Raw genomic sequence first — 15,733 nt, 5'->3', positions numbered from 1 at the left:
TTATCACTACAAAAATCCGGAGTTTTCGTAACGACTTATTGTAACGGCCACCGTGGACGCCGTTACAACAATAACTTTTTATAACGGCTCTCTCCAGTAAAGCCGTTACAATTAACACAAAAAACTGGCGCCACTTCTCGCGCCTATAATTGGTGTTTTATAACGGCTTTTATTTTCCAAACGCCGTTACAAAAGCCGAAATAATGGCGCCAGAGTTGGCGCTGGTGGCAAAACAGTTGTAGCGGCCCATGGCCGTTACAAGAAGTTCCTATTATAACGGCTCTTTTGCGTAAGGCCGTTATAAATGTGAAACACCTAAATTATTTCGTTTTAGCAGCCTTCAACTCTTTCATCTTCTCTCTCTAACCGTGAAGGCGAAATCCGGAGTTCACTACGTCAAATCTTGGTCTCCCTCTCTCGTAGTTAGGGTTCTATCCTGGTAAGATCTCTTTCTCCTCTCATCTTCTCCTAGTTAGGGTTCTAACCGTGAAGGCGAAATCTGGAGTTGACAAGAAATTCTTATCTCCTTCTAGCAGTTAGGGTTCCAGGGAAAAGGGGCGAAAGGTCGATCTCTCGTTCTTCTCGAGCTGGTATCCAGGTTTAGTTTGATTTTTACCTAATGTTAACTTGATTTTAGTTTGATTACTACCCAATATTGATTTTAGTTTGATTTTAGTTTGATTATAAATCCACTTGATTTTAGTTTGATTACTACCCAATATTTGGTTGCTTGTTGTTCTGTTCCAGTACTATATTAAGAACTCGACAGTGAGGAACGTACTTGGTGCTAGGTTTTGGGACTGGAATTTTCCACTAGAAATTTTAGGGTTCGGAAGCATAAATAGGGAGGGATTAATGTTGGATCTTACTAAAAAAAAGAAATTAGTACCTCAAATTGTGGAAAGAAAAGGATGTAAACACGAAGTTCTTTTGTAGTATAAACTAATCTAGATTAACGAAAAGTTTAGTTCAATAAATCAGTGAGAAGAAGTTTGTAACTTGACTATAATACTTGCTGTGTATATACTACAACAATTGACACAAAAAGCACATTTTTATCCATCATTTATTATTTTCTTTATACTTATTTCAGAAAGGACCTTGCTAATATAGTGAGAAGAGGATATAAACTGATCAAAGAGCTTCTTACAAGCACTATTGAAGGACATACAGTTACCTCCACTGAGAATCAGGAATCAGGTAATGGTTATGAAAATCTCCCAGTAGGTCTGCCATGTTTCTTGTTTGTTTTCCTTTTTCTTACAGGGGTTCTCCCCTAATTTCATTGTTATCTTGTTTTTTGAAGTAATCTGGTGTTCTTTCTCTTGGTACCTATTTTCTCCTTCTCTTAATCCATACAATTTAATTTTGACAAGTAAATCATATAAGGAATAGCAGTAAATATTTATTACCATATCTTATTGATATTGATATTGATATTGTTAGTAGTAATAGTAATAGCTTCATGGATGAAGATAAACAATGTTGCTCAAACTATTCTTTACTCAAAAGAATGTTGTGTTTACTCAATAGAACAGTTGATTTTGCTTAACAACAATTTTCATCTTAATCAAATGTCTTCTTCTTCTTCTTCGTCTTCTTGAAATCGCGATCATTGAAAGTACTTTAATGGCTTAATGGATGGATATAACAGTATTGTTTTTATTGTTGTTGTTGTTTTTCTGAATCTGGGTTTTAGGGTTTTAGTGGCCAGATTCAGCAGAATGTATCAGGTTTTGGCTTATTATGGAGTATATGTTTAAAGCAATAGAACTTTGGGTCTGTTAATTCTCTAACTAATTTGATGCATATATTTCTTGAAACCTTTGGTAATCTCTTGTCTTGTTTTTCACTAATTTTATTTTTTCTTTATGTTCTTCAATTTGTTTATCTTGTAAAATTTGGATTTAGCAATCAGCAATGGTGGAGTCATGTCTTGGTTTATCGTTCATCCTCTTCCAAAAATTCAGGAAGAGATTGAAATTTTCTTTTAGCAATCAGCAATGGTGGAGTCATAGCAATCATCCTCTTACTTCTGTTCATATACTCTGGGCATTTATTTCTTTCTTACTTTTGTTCATATTAGGTAAACTTTGTTTTGCAAGTGAGTGGAATTAATCCATGTGCTAGTAATAGGACAGTATATAGTTTTCGAGGAGATTTGTTTTCTTTGTAGTTGTGAATTTGTGATGATGGATTTCACTGAAGGACCTATGGGTTTAAGGATTTTGGAAGAGAAAGATGTATATTTGCCCGTTAATCGCGAATTTAGAAATTTGATTGCATTTGAAAGTTGATCATGGCAATACTATGGTTATAATTTATAAACACTTTACTGTTTAGTGTTTAAGAAATTGTAACAACTATAATCCAACATAGCTAGAGTTGGGACATTAACTGAACCTTGGGCATGATTCACATGAAGGATTTGTATTTTTGATTTGTGTAGATTATCCAATTATGTGAGTCGCCTCCTACATCGGATGATCTTGCAATTATAATGTAATATACATATATCTTGTAAGAGTATTGTTGTTAGATATGTTTGGTAAGTCATTCGAGTTTTCATGTTTTTCTTACAGGAAACATGGTTAGCATTGGGTGGGTTTCATGATATCTTGTAAGAGTATTGTTGTTAGATATGTTTCTTAAGTGAATTATTCCAGATAAATAATATACGATAAAACTGTGATGCCAGTCACCCGCTTTATAGATCTGACCTTATTTCTGTCTATAAGGATCTTTTAGCATCGAGGTTGTGTTACTATTGAGCTTTCAGTGATATCAGTGTCTTTCTTATCTACTTCTATGTTTAGTTGTTACTGTTATGAGAGCATCAGTTTCTTAGTATAATACTACTGTAACACAATGACAATCCCAGGTAGCTTTTCCGTGTTTGTACTAAATCGTAGTATACTGAAAATATTGCTGAAATTCAGGGGCATCGATTTATCTTTTCATAGCACATCTCATTGAGCTCTTTAATATCTCCGTTCCAGCTAAGTCCATTCAAGTTAAACTACTTGCTGCTTGAAGCGATGTCTTGCCCTGGTTGTTTAGGTGCAGTTCGGCTGTGAATGGAAATTAGTGTTGCTCTCTTGAGTCTTCACATATTTGATTTGAATTACGAATTTTAATTTCTGTCTCTGTCAATGTGAATGGAAATTAGTGTTGCTACTTTAATTTCGCATCTTAATGATCTGACTCAAGTTGTTTTCAGAATGCTTTTGACTCGTATGCTTGATCCAACAAAAACTAGGACTAGTCTAGTAGTGTATTTTAGATAAGGAAATGACCAACCCTGATTTTTCTAAAATTCTCGTTCTCCATCTCTAGCAGTTGCTAATTGCTCAAAGTCGAAGGAAACTCGGTAGCGACGGCGATAAACCGGAGAAGCTTTTATACACGGATTTGGCTGTGAATCTCAACTCTTCGAACCAGGTTCGGTCTAAATGTCTCAAAACTCAAATTAGTTGTCTTTGTTGTTTATGGTTCTAAATGTCTCAAAACTCAAATTAGTTGTCTTTTATACACGGATATGACAGTTGTTATACTCTTACTTAGGCCTGAATGCTAATGTCAAGTAACCCATTTTTGATGAAATCATATGTCACAATATTGTGCTGATAATGTGTCCCTTTTCAATTCCTCTCCTTATGAAAAGTTTACAAGCATCTATAGTTGTTACTTCTTAATACATTGATATGTTTAAACATTGAGTTTAAATTTTAGTTTGATTAGCTTCAGTTTTTGTCTTTAGTATGTTTTACCTATCATCTTAGAATTTTAAGCTTGAACTATGTAACTATACCTTTCATAGGTACTAACAATGTACCATCTTCCGATATACAGAAGGTAGCTGAGACCAACAAGAAAAACAAAGCTATGACAAAACATCCTTATGTTGGAGGGCGTCAATCTATGGCCCAAATTGGGCATGCGGTAAAAATTTTCAGTTTCTTTTACAATTTTTGGTTCAATTCAGTTGGTTTTGTTTGAAATTGATAATTGTCATTTACTTTGTATATTTGCAGTATAAAAAGAAGTATGGCACTCAACCTAGTCGATTTTGTATGTTCCACAAGACTAGATTAAGAGCGGATGGAACTTGCGTTAACCAAGTGACAGCAGATATAATTGTAAAGTTTTAATTAAACTCAATTAAATTTTATTTTGTTCATATAATGTGTAAGAACTCAATCTTATATAGGTAATCAAGCGCATGTAATGTTAACAGGAGCTGATGGAGGAAGATCAGGAGAGGCGACGAAGCGAGAGCTCGAGCGAGTTTGTCGACGCCCCTGGTCCAAATGATGTTTTCGGTAGTCATATGCCACCAGAGTCACGTGGGCGAATCCGAATGATGCCCTTTATCTCACCTACGGATGCAGGTTTTAGAAATTCAAGCTCGGGTGGTGTTTCAGGTCTTCGAAAAGAAAATGACGGGCTGAGAAAGGAATTGGCTGAACTGCGTGAAATACAAGAGAGACAAGGAAGAGATATGGCTGCACTTATGGCACTCATTCAGCAGCAACAACGACCACCATCAACTTCAGAATCTTCACAACAACTCTGTAAGCATGTTTTCTTCTTCAATTTCATCTTGTTCAATTCCTCAACCATCTTGTTGTAGTCCTTAATTTGTGAATGCGTGGTTTAGGCAAGTTTTATAAACAACTTTTCTGGTATTACAGAAGCGGGGACTATTGAAGGAGCATGCAACTTTTTGATCAATGTTTTTGGAGGTTTGGTCTCTCCTTCATGGTTTCCCATATATGTGTACTGTGTTTTGAATTTGTTTTGATGACCATCTGAATTTGGCATGTAAACTACTAAGTCTAGGTTGTGTGATTCCGATGTTAACAAGATTCCATTTGCATCTGAATTTTCCATGTAAACTAGCAAGTTTAGCTCTCTAACCCCATCATCACTCTACTAACACTACCCACTCTAATTCAGTTAAGTCATAACACCAACACATTAGAATTTACTTCACTTTTGCATCTGTTTTATGCTATGTTTTGTTGTATTTCATAGGGAAAATGTGATCGAGAAAGGCAAACTCTTTAGTGTAAAACGTACCCTTATAGTGAGTGTGTATATGAAAGAGTACTTCTTAGTATTTTTATGAATTATCATTTCCATGCCTACAGGTTTTATGCTTACATTTGCTTTGATGACCATTTGAATTTGACATGTAAACTACTAAGTCTAGGTTGTGTGATTCCGATGTCAACAAGATTCCATTTGCATTTGAATTTGGCATGTAAACTACTAAGTCTAGCTTTTTAACCCCATCATCACTCTTTTAACACTACCCACTCACTAGAACCAACTGTAATCATATTGTAATTTGGTTACTTGTTTGTGCTTAAATTGGTTGTTTCTGAAGAATTCTCTACTGATATCTCTGTTTCTGAAGAATTCTTAATGTCATGTTAAATGCGCTAATGTGTATATATTCATCGTTTTGGCAGGGTTTTTAAAGTTTTGCGCAATGATGAATCCACACCGATTAGAGATTTTGCTTGAACTCTCATTGCGTATGAAATCTATCATCACCTAGTACCTACTTGTTATCTCTATTTCGTAAGTAGTTGAAATGCATTTAGGGAGCTGAACCGTTAGTTTAGTTTATGATATTGTACTCAGATAAACAACTATCGACATCTTGTGAAACATATTGACATTATAAAGTAGTTTACTAGTTAATTCATCATCTTTTCTATATATTTTCATCTTGTGTAGCTTAAGTTCTATATTGTGTTTGGGTTGAATGTTTAAAGGTTTTGTGTGGTTGGGTTGAATGTTTATGACTTTGAAACAGGGAAATGTACAGCAAGTAAAAGCAGCAAAATAGTGCTGCTGGTTTTCAGATTTTGCTGCGGTTTTTTTTTTTAAAAACAAACATTTGCAACGGCTCAAAGCCGTTACAACTATTTATTTGTAACGGCTGGTCCTCCCTCACGGCCGTTACAAATTGACTCCCGCCAACAATTCCCGCGCACTCAGTTATAACGGTTTAAAAGAGGACAGCCGTTACAATAAAACTAGTTGTAACGGCTTCTGCTCGTTACATTTTTTATTGCCACGGCACTTATTGTAACGGCCTGGTCATAAATAGCAACGGCCCGAGGCCGTTACAACTACACTTTTTGTAACGGTTTTTCCCTTGTTGTAACGGCTTAAAGCCGTTACAACTAGTCCGTATTTTTGTAGTGTATTTTGATTCATTTTTCGTTTCTCATCGTGTTTTCCTCACTTCGGTACTTACAACCGTATAACCTCGCAATTTCACTCAAGCTATGACCTCACCTCATTGGGCGAGGCTATGGCCAAGAAAGTTTAAGCATTAGAATCTAACAATACTTGGACCTTAATAGACCTTCCTCTCGGAAAGAGACCCATTGGTTGTAAATGGATACACTCAAATTGAAGGATTGGATTATAATGACACATTTGCTCCAGTTGCTAAATTAGTAACGGTTCGTGCTCTCCTCTCTATTGCCGCCATTAAAGGTTGGTCTTTACATCAATTGGATGTTAATAATGTCTTCCTTCAAGGCGATTTAGACGAGGAAGTTTTTATGAAACCACCTCCCGGTTTTTCGCTTAAGGGGGAGAATCGCGTATGTAAACTTAACAAATCACTCTATATCCTCAAAAAAGCTTCTCGTTAGTGGTTTTCTAAATTCTCTTATGCCTTACTCGAACACGGCTTCGTTTAGTCTCTTGCAGATTATTCCTTGTTTACCTATTCCAAGGGTTTTGTATCTCTTTACGTCTTAGTCTATGTAGACGACATTATTACACAAATGCTATTTCAAATCTAAAAACTTTTCTTGACAATACGTTCTCTCTCAAGGACCTCGGCAAACTCCAATATTTTCTTAGAATTGAGGTCTCTCGCTCATCCAAAGGGATTTTTCTGTGTCAAAGACGATACACTCTCGATATACTTGAGGACTCTGGATTAACGGTTGCCCGTCCTTCCGCCTTTCCCATGGAACAAAAATCTCGTCTAGGTCCCGATCATGGTACTCCATTACCTGACCCCATAATTTATCAGCGTCTAATTGGTCGTCTCATTTACCTCACGATTACACGCCCCGACATCACATATGATGTTAATAATCTAAGTCAATTCATGCAATCCCCTCACAGCACTCACCTTGACGCCGCTCATAGAGTTCTTCGTTATCTAAAAGGATCTTTAGGTCACGGTATTTTTCTCTCTGCTTCTAGTCCTCTTCACATCACTGGTTACAGTGACTCTGATTGGGATGGTTGTCCCACGTCTCGCCGTTCTACAACCGGTTATATCACCTTTTTGGGCTCTAGTCCACTTTCATGGAAATCAAAGAAACAACCCACTGTTACAAGATCTTCAGCTGAAGTTGAATATAGAGCTTTAGCCTCTCTTACATGCGAGCTTCAATGGCTCAAATTTCTTCTTCATGATCTCAGTATTAATCATTCGTCTCCTATGTCTTCTACTGTGACAACTGAGTTGCCTGACATATCGCCGACATTCCTGTTTTTCACGAACGCACGAAGCACATCGAAATTGATTGTCACTTAGTCCGTGAGAAGATCAAAACGAAGTTAATTGCTACCCACTTCACTCCTACAACGAAACAATTGGCTGATGTCTTCACCAAACCATTGGGTGCAGATAACTTCAAGAAGATCATTAACAAGTTGGGCATTCTCTCCATTCCTACTACAACTTGAGGGGGGTATCACGGATCACATATCCGACCCACATGGTCGGATCACCAACCCGGTCGAAGACCCCAAGAGAAGACCCATAGACCAAGTCAAATAACTAACTCAGATTTGTATCTTGTGTATCTTTGAATATCCTAGTATATCTTATCATAACATAAACTATAAATACTTGTAACCATAACACATATGAATACAAGAGAAACTTTTCTCATTTATCTCTCTCATTCTTCTCCCCTACTCGGTTTCTCTCTCTCTTCATTGACAATAGATAGACCTCACGGTCTATCCCTCTCAATCTCGGTTTACTAAACTTCACAAAATTGCTTCAGAACAAATTGAACATCATAGTCCTATTAGTATTAATAAGGGGGTCGAGACCAAAATCTTATTGGAAAGAAAAATTCTAGTTGCATGAATTTTCATCCTATTCACAACACGTTTTAATTTACAACATTTATTATGTGCAAATAAGAAACGGTCGGACATCTTATTATATACAAATCTGATTCCAATCAATAAGATTTAGCTTGTTAAAGAAATATTCCAAGAACACTTCACTAGCTTGGGTTTCAAGCATTATTTGGACAAAAAGAAAAGGAGTAGGCCCAAAGCTTGCTTCAACTTGGATATTATACCAACCTCTTCTTTGAACTTCCTCTTTATTTTCTCATCTTATAAGTTATATCCCAACTCTTTTATCTATAAGAAGAAATGATTTATGCTAGATTCCTACTTTCATGGCATAAAGAAGAAGAATGAAGGCATGCATAGCCAACTGTTTTTTTGACATTTATTTCATTGTACCATCTCTTCTTCACTTCTTATCTTTCAAATACAAAATTTACCATTACTTGACTCTTTAGAAACACAAACCTTTCTTCAAATGGATATTGTAACCTCTATTATCGACCTCATATCCCGTCTATGGGATTGTTGTTCTCCTCATCTTACTAACCTTTGCAACCTCAGAAGAAATCTCGTTTCTTTGAGATATACGATTGATCAATTGAAGAGTAAAAGAAACGATGTCATGAAGAAGATCCGTCTTGCCGGGTCAGACCTAGTAGAACCCAAGGAACCCACTGATGAAGTCAAGAATTGGCTCAGAAGGGTTGAAGCTATAGAGCTAGAAATTGATGAAATTTTACAACAACCAATAACTACTCAAATACTCGATTCACATGGTTGTTTTTGTCGTCCTCGTCGTTCAAATAATTGTTGGACTGATTACAAGCTTAGCAACTTAGTGGTTGAAAAGCTATCAACACTTAAGGAATTGATTAATGAAGGGGATCGATTTAGTGTTATTGCTGAAAGATGTGTACAAGAACAAATTCAAGAGATGCCAACAGAAGCTATGGTTGTTGGTATGGAACCAAAGCTTGAAGAGTTGTGGAAATTTGTTAATGAAGATGATAAAGTCAGGAGTCTTGGGATATATGGGATGGGTGGAGTTGGAAAGACTACACTCTTGAAGCAACTTAACAATGAGTTCTCCAAAAGAAGCCATGATTTTGATTTGGTAATCTGGGTTGTGGTTTCTAAGGATCTGAACTTAGAAAAAGTTCAGAAACAAATCGCGAATTCGCTTCGGTTGACACTGCCTGCAGAACCAGATTTAGCCAGAGACGCGAAAGAAATATTTAGGGTGTTGACAAAGAAGAAATTTGTGTTGTTTTTGGACGATATTTGGCAACGCATCGATTTACAAAGTATAGGAGTTCCTTCTTGTGACAATACTACTGATCATAAAACTAACAAGTCTATGGTCATCGTTTTCACTACTAGATCTGAGGTTGTTTGCGGGCAAATGGAAGCCGATAGAAAGATACAAATAAACTGCTTAAAGTGGAGCGAAGCTTGGAATCTGTTCCAAGAGAAAGTAGGAAAAGAAGTGATAAATGGTCACCCACAAATACCTGTGCTTGCAGAAGTCGTTGCAAAAGAATGTCATGGTCTACCCCTTGCGCTCAACACTATTGGTCGAACTATGGCTAGCAAGAATACGGTTCATGAATGGAGGCACGCGATAAATGTACTGCGAAAATCAGCATCAGCCTTTCCTGGTATGGATGATGAAGTTTTAGCAATTCTGAAGTTTAGCTATGACAGTTTATTAAGCGATAACATCAAATCTTGCTTCCTCTATTGTTCATTGTTCCCTGAAGATCATCGTATTATTATAGAAGAACTTATCGAGTATTGGATAGCCGAAGGATTGATAGATGATTTTGAGAACATAGACGAAGCTCGGGACCAAGGTTATGACATCATTGGATATCTCAAGAGTGTGTGTTTGTTAGAGGGAGATAATGATGACACGAAAGTTGTTAAAATGCATGACGTAGTTCGCGATTTAGCAATTTGGATAGTCTCTGACTATGGGAGAAGGAAAGGAAGACATCTGATAGACAATGGTGTAGAACCAAAACTTGATCAGTGGGAGAAAGCTGAAAGGATATTAGTACTTGATACATCTGGCAATTACCGCCTACATATTTCGTCATATTGCTCAAATCTCTCAACTCTGATATTCTTCGGCCGGCTAAAGTACAGTACCGAACTTGGTGAGGCTTTCCACAATATGCCTAACCTTAGACTTCTAAGAATGATTGTAGAGAATGTTTATGGATTGCCAGCAAGTATTGATCAGTTACGTGAATTACGATATCTCGAAGTAGGGGGAGTTGATCGATATTCAACTTTTGGTTTACCTAGTTCATTGAAATTTTTGGTGAAGTTGATGTTCTTACGTTTGGGAAGGTGTAGGATTACAATACCTAATGGGGTAATACATTGTCTTTCACAGTTGCAAGTATTGGACCTATTTGAATGTGAGTATATTCATTGGAAAGTAGATGTTTGTTTAATGGAATTGGAGAGCTTGAAACACTTAAATGATCTTGGAATCACGATACACAATCTTGTGGATCTTCAAAAGTTGGTTGGCATCTACAAATTTCAATTATGCACGAGGCGTCTATTTATTAACCAAGGTAAAGATATCACCTCCCTCACACTATCAATATCACGATCTTCTTCTTCATCGACTTCACCCTCTTTATGTCTTGCTAACTTGAAGAATTTAAGGACACTTAAGTTAAAATCTTGTTTTGAGTTGAAAGAATTGAAAATCAGCCCTTGGGGGATGCAAACCTTGGAGTGTCTAATTCTGATTAACTTACCGAAGTTGGAGTTTGTGTGGGATAATAAGCTTAAAGAGGAACAATTGTGTCTTTCAAACCTTCAACATGTAGCAATTCAACTGTGTGAATCAATAAAGAACCTTACATGGCTTGCTTATGCTCAGAACCTTCAAAGCCTTAGTTTGAGTCGGATGGGTGGAATAGAAGAAATAGTTACTGATGGGTTTCGAGTGGACGGGCATTCAAAGTTAAATATCTTTTCGAGTCTGACACATCTACAATTGTTTTCTCTAAAGAATTTAAGGAACATATGTTCAGATAGTTTGGCTTTCCCCGTTTTGGAATGTATGGACGTAATAGGTTGTCCTAAATTGAAGAAGCTACCACTCCACAATAATAGTAACAAAAATAATACTCTAAAAGGTATTCGTGGGGAGAAGGAATGGTGGGATAGCTTAGAATGGGATGATGACGCCGTCAAGACCACTTTCTTTCCTCATTTCAAGTACGATCGATATGGCTTTTTCTGAAAGGACTGAACACAAGGCAATAAAAATCTAGCTTCACATATGGACCCATTGGTGAATGACCTGTAAACATGGGCTATGTTCATGCAAGGCCCATTCGCCAATTTTCATGAACAAGACCCATTAGTATGTCCCATACAATAAGACCATGTATAAACTTATTGGGCTAAAGGTTTGTTGGGCTCATAAAACTCATTCATGTATTGAATCTATGGACACTAACTATGTGTTGACAACAAGGCCCATCTATAAGCATGAAGTGTATAGACTAATGAGGTATGTTGTCTTGTCTTGTGTCTTGACACCTAATGGTCTTGTGGCTTGACACATAAGAGACACTTGTCTTGTATCATGACACCTAATGACACCTAATAGACTTGTTGCTTGACACATAAGGGGACACATGACACCCATGTCTTGTACAAACTCTATGATGGATTAGAGAATTGTATAAATAGAGATGGAGAATGAGATGGAAAGCTATGCTCTTGCTCAATAATTCAAGCTAGTCTCTCCATCACTAGTGCTTGAAGAATAGAAGAGAAAAGAGTATACAAGTTCATCTTCTAGTAAGTAGAGATTTAAGGAGTTAAAACTTATTGAAGTAAAGAGCTTATATTGGTTATAAGGAGCTTATATTGGTTCTATTAAGAAGTTGTTTCTAATCTCTACAATGGAGAAAGGTATGTAATTATTTCATGTTAATAATTACCTAATGTTCATATTTCCATATTGATTTTGTGACAAACATGAGTCCCTAGATTCTTGTGTGTTCATGAGAAGATTTTTGAATTGCTAACTTGTCTCATGAACACTACTTATAGAATGTATAACATGTGGTATCAGAGCTATGGGTGTGGACTTCATGTTTGTTCAAAATCGTTTTGGCAAATTATCGAATTTTAATCTATGTTTAGTTGCCATATTGGAAATATATTTTAGAAGCTATATGAGTTGATTTTGAAACTTAAAATCTTTTGTATTAAGGAACTCATGTAGTTTCATAAAAGTTGTTTTAATTGAGTTAAAAGTTATTAAAAACCACTAATGAATTTTGGTTTGATTTAAGAGAACCTTTCTTTATGTGTTTTATCGCCTTATGAATTTTCGATAAAAACGAGCAAAGGTTAATTTTAGAACTTGTAAGGAGACAATATTAAAGTTCATTATGTTGACTAATTAAAGTTTGGTTATAGTCAAATAATTAAAGTATATGAAAATTGTCTTTTATAAAAGTTTTAAATGAAAATTTGACATAAGAATAAAAGTTTAACCATGATATGTATAATTAGTGAAAAGGTTGCCAAAGTGACTTTTGAACTAATCTTACATATCTAAGAAGGTTAATTAATGTTCAAACTTATGTCGGATAATTTGCATTAAACGATTTCGATAACGTGTAATTTTTCCAAAGAAGAATTATAAGTTGATTAAATATTATTGTTAATGCTTTGTACCGTCTAATCAACTTGGTTCTTTTGCCCAAAGGTGATGAACTCTTTTGTGGTTAGACGATACACTAATGGACTCATTTATGTATGAGATTTAAATGATGAATGGTATGGTATATATCTTAATTTAGACCCAAAGGATAAATTTTGATATAGTTAACTTGCTTATAGTATATTGTCTAAATGTTTGCAGTATCTGCGCCGATATCCCTACATTCGCAAGCTGCGTCTGTTCCCTTGCTTACTGGCTCAAATTTTTCAGAATGGAGCGAACATGTCAAGTTCACTTTAGGTGTTCTTGATATGGATCGAGCCCTTATGTCTGATAGACCTGCTACTCTAAATGTATCAAGTAGCACTGATGAGAAAAATTTGTTTGACGCTTGGGAAAAATCAAACAGACTAAGCATGATGTTTATGCGAATGACTATTGCAAGCAATATAAAGTCATCGCTTCCTCAAACTGATAATGCTAAAGACTTCATTAATGCAGTTGAGGAGAGATTTCGTGCAGCCGATAAGTCTCTAGCTGGCACGCTAATGGCTCAACTCACTACCATAAAGTATGACGGTGTGAGAGGTATGCAAGAGCACTTAATTGAAATGACTAACATTGCGGCGAGACTTAATGGACTTGGTATGAATGTTGAGGAGCCTTTTCTTGTTCGTTTTATTATGAATTCCTTGCCTCCTCAGTATGGACCATTCCAGATGAATTACAATTCACTTAAGGAACAATGGAATGTGAATGAACTATCTAGTATGTTAGTTCAAGAGGAGACAAGGTTAAGACAACAAGAAAGTTTCTCTACTAATCTTGTTACTCAAGAAGTGAAAAGAAAGAATTTGAAGCCCAAGAAAGGTAAGAAAGTTGTCGCACCAAAGAACCACGAACCTGCTTTATCTCCCCAGGTTCATATTAAGAAGAAGGAATTCAGATGCCATTTTTGTAGAAAGATTGGACACTTTCAGGCAGATTGTCCAAAGCGTAAGGCTTGGTTCGAAAAGAAAGGTGAGCAGTTAGCTCTTGTATGTTTCGAATCAAATCTTGTTGAAATTCCTTCTAATACTTGGTGGCTCGACACGGGCGCTAATGTTCATGTTTCTAAAACGATGCAGGGCTTTGTTTCAAGCCGAAACCCAAGTCAGACTGAGCGTTTCATTTTTATGGCAAACCATATTTCCTCTGAAGTTTTATCTGTTGGAACCTATCGTTTAAAACTTGATACTGGTTGTTTTTTGGATTTGTATAATACTCTTTTTGTTCCAACCGTATCTCGTAATCTAGTTTCTATGTTTCAACTAGATCTTTTGGGTTATAAACTGTCTTTAGGAGATCAACGTTTTGAATTGTATAAAAATAAATGTGTTATAGGTTCTGGTGTTTTATATGATAAACTTTATAAAATCAGTCTTGATAATCAGTTTGCTGAATCTATTTTAAGCCTGCATCCTAATGTAAGTTTTGGAATTGAGCATAAAATAAATGAGAACTCTAGCAACTTGTGGCATAAAAGATTGGGGCATGTCTCCAAAGAAAGAATGATGAGATTAGTGAAGGATGGGATTTTGTCAAACCTAGACTTCACCGATTTCGGGATGTGTGTCGATTGTATAAAAGGAAAGACAACAACACACACCAAGAAAGGAGCCACAAGGAGCAGAGAACTTCTTGAGATCATCCATACTGATATTTGTGGACCTCTCTCCACTGCAAGTATTGGTGAAGAGAAATATTTCATCACATTTATAGATGATTTTTCACGTTATGGGTATATCTATTTGTTACATGATAAATCTCAGGCAGTAACTGTTGTTGAGATTTTTATCACTGAGGTTGAAAGACAATTAGATAAAAAGGTGAAAATCATCAGGTCAGACAGAGGTGGTGAATATTATGGAAGGTATGACGAATCGGGACAACATCCTGGTCCATTTGCTAAACTCTTGGAAAAGCTTGGCATTTGTGCACAGTATACAATGCCAGGAACGCCTCAGCAGAACGGTGTTGCTGAAAGGCGTAATAGAACTCTAATGGATATGGTTAGGAGCATGATGAGCAACTCTACTTTACCCATTATGTTATGGGGTGAAGCTCTTAAAACTGCTGCATATGTCTTAAACCGAGTTCCTAGTAAGTCAGTTCCTAAAACTCCTTTTGAGTTATGGACTGGTAGGAAACCCAGTTTAAGGCACTTTCGTGTTTGGGGTTGCGCAGCAGAAGCTAGAATCTATAACCCACAAGAAAAGAAATTGGACTCAAGAACTATCAGTGGGTTCTTTATTGGATACCCTGATAAATCCAAAGGGTATAGATTTTATTGTCCTAACCATACCACTAGAATTGTTGAAACTGGCAATGCAAAATTCCTTGAGAATCATGAGAATAGTGGGAGTACTGAACCACGAAATGTGGTTATTAAAGAAGTAAGGGTAACTGTTCCCATACCCTTACCTATTGAAAATATTGTTGTTCTTCATGAAAACTATCCAACTGTTGATAGTGAACAACAATTGATGGACCCACAATCTCATGATCCAGTAGAGTTACGCAGATCTCAGAGAATAAAGAAGTCTGCGATCTCTTCTGATTATTTAGTATATCTTCAGGAATCTGAATATGACATTGGGACAAGTAAGGAAGATCCAGTTTCATTTTCACAAGCAGTAAATAGCAATAATTCTTCTAAATGGATTGATGCAATGAATGAAGAGTTGAAATCTATGAAACAGAACAAAGTCTGGGATCTGGTTCAATTGCCCAAAGGGTGTAAGAAAATCGGGTGTAAATGGGTCTTTAAGACCAAACTCGACTCTAAAGGCAAAGTTGAACGATATAAAGCCAGACTTGTTGCAAAAGGTTTCACTCAAAAAGAAG

At 36.3% G+C, this 15,733-nt stretch overlaps 3 protein-coding genes across 3 annotated transcripts; all 3 read left to right on the top strand.

Annotated features, from left to right (window-relative positions):
* The first annotated feature begins 537 nt into the window (after positions 1–537).
* On the top strand, positions 538–5,730 carry LOC147563172 (uncharacterized). The gene is made up of 7 exons (XM_086635419.1): positions 538–598; positions 3,340–3,441; positions 3,853–3,942; positions 4,035–4,139; positions 4,238–4,574; positions 4,695–4,745; positions 5,478–5,730. Coding segments are annotated over exons 3-6 (501 nt in total). The 5' UTR covers positions 538–598; positions 3,340–3,441; positions 3,853–3,885; the 3' UTR covers positions 4,697–4,745; positions 5,478–5,730.
* A 2,695-nt stretch (positions 5,731–8,425) lies between these two features.
* On the top strand, positions 8,426–11,643 carry LOC147563171 (disease resistance protein SUMM2-like). The gene has a single exon (XM_086635407.1). The coding sequence runs from the start codon at positions 8,615–8,617 to the stop codon at positions 11,405–11,407; it is 2,793 nt and encodes a 930-aa protein (XP_086491533.1). The 5' UTR covers positions 8,426–8,614; the 3' UTR covers positions 11,408–11,643.
* LOC147563170 (uncharacterized) lies at positions 11,067–14,280 on the top strand. The gene is made up of 3 exons (XM_086635412.1): positions 11,067–12,087; positions 13,049–13,867; positions 13,975–14,280. Exons 1-3 carry the CDS (start codon positions 12,078–12,080, stop codon positions 14,007–14,009), a joined length of 864 nt encoding a protein of 287 aa, XP_086491538.1. The 5' UTR covers positions 11,067–12,077; the 3' UTR covers positions 14,010–14,280.
* Positions 14,281–15,733: the final 1,453 nt, after the last annotated feature.

The sequence above is a fragment of the Eschscholzia californica genome, unplaced genomic scaffold (genome assembly GCF_041429995.1).
Source record: "Eschscholzia californica isolate CP2 unplaced genomic scaffold, dmEscCali1.0.p SCAF_1, whole genome shotgun sequence".
Classification (NCBI taxonomy): domain Eukaryota; kingdom Viridiplantae; phylum Streptophyta; class Magnoliopsida; order Ranunculales; family Papaveraceae; genus Eschscholzia; species Eschscholzia californica.
Note: the sequence above shows the minus strand (reverse complement) of the source record. Positions and strands in the feature narration are given on the sequence as shown.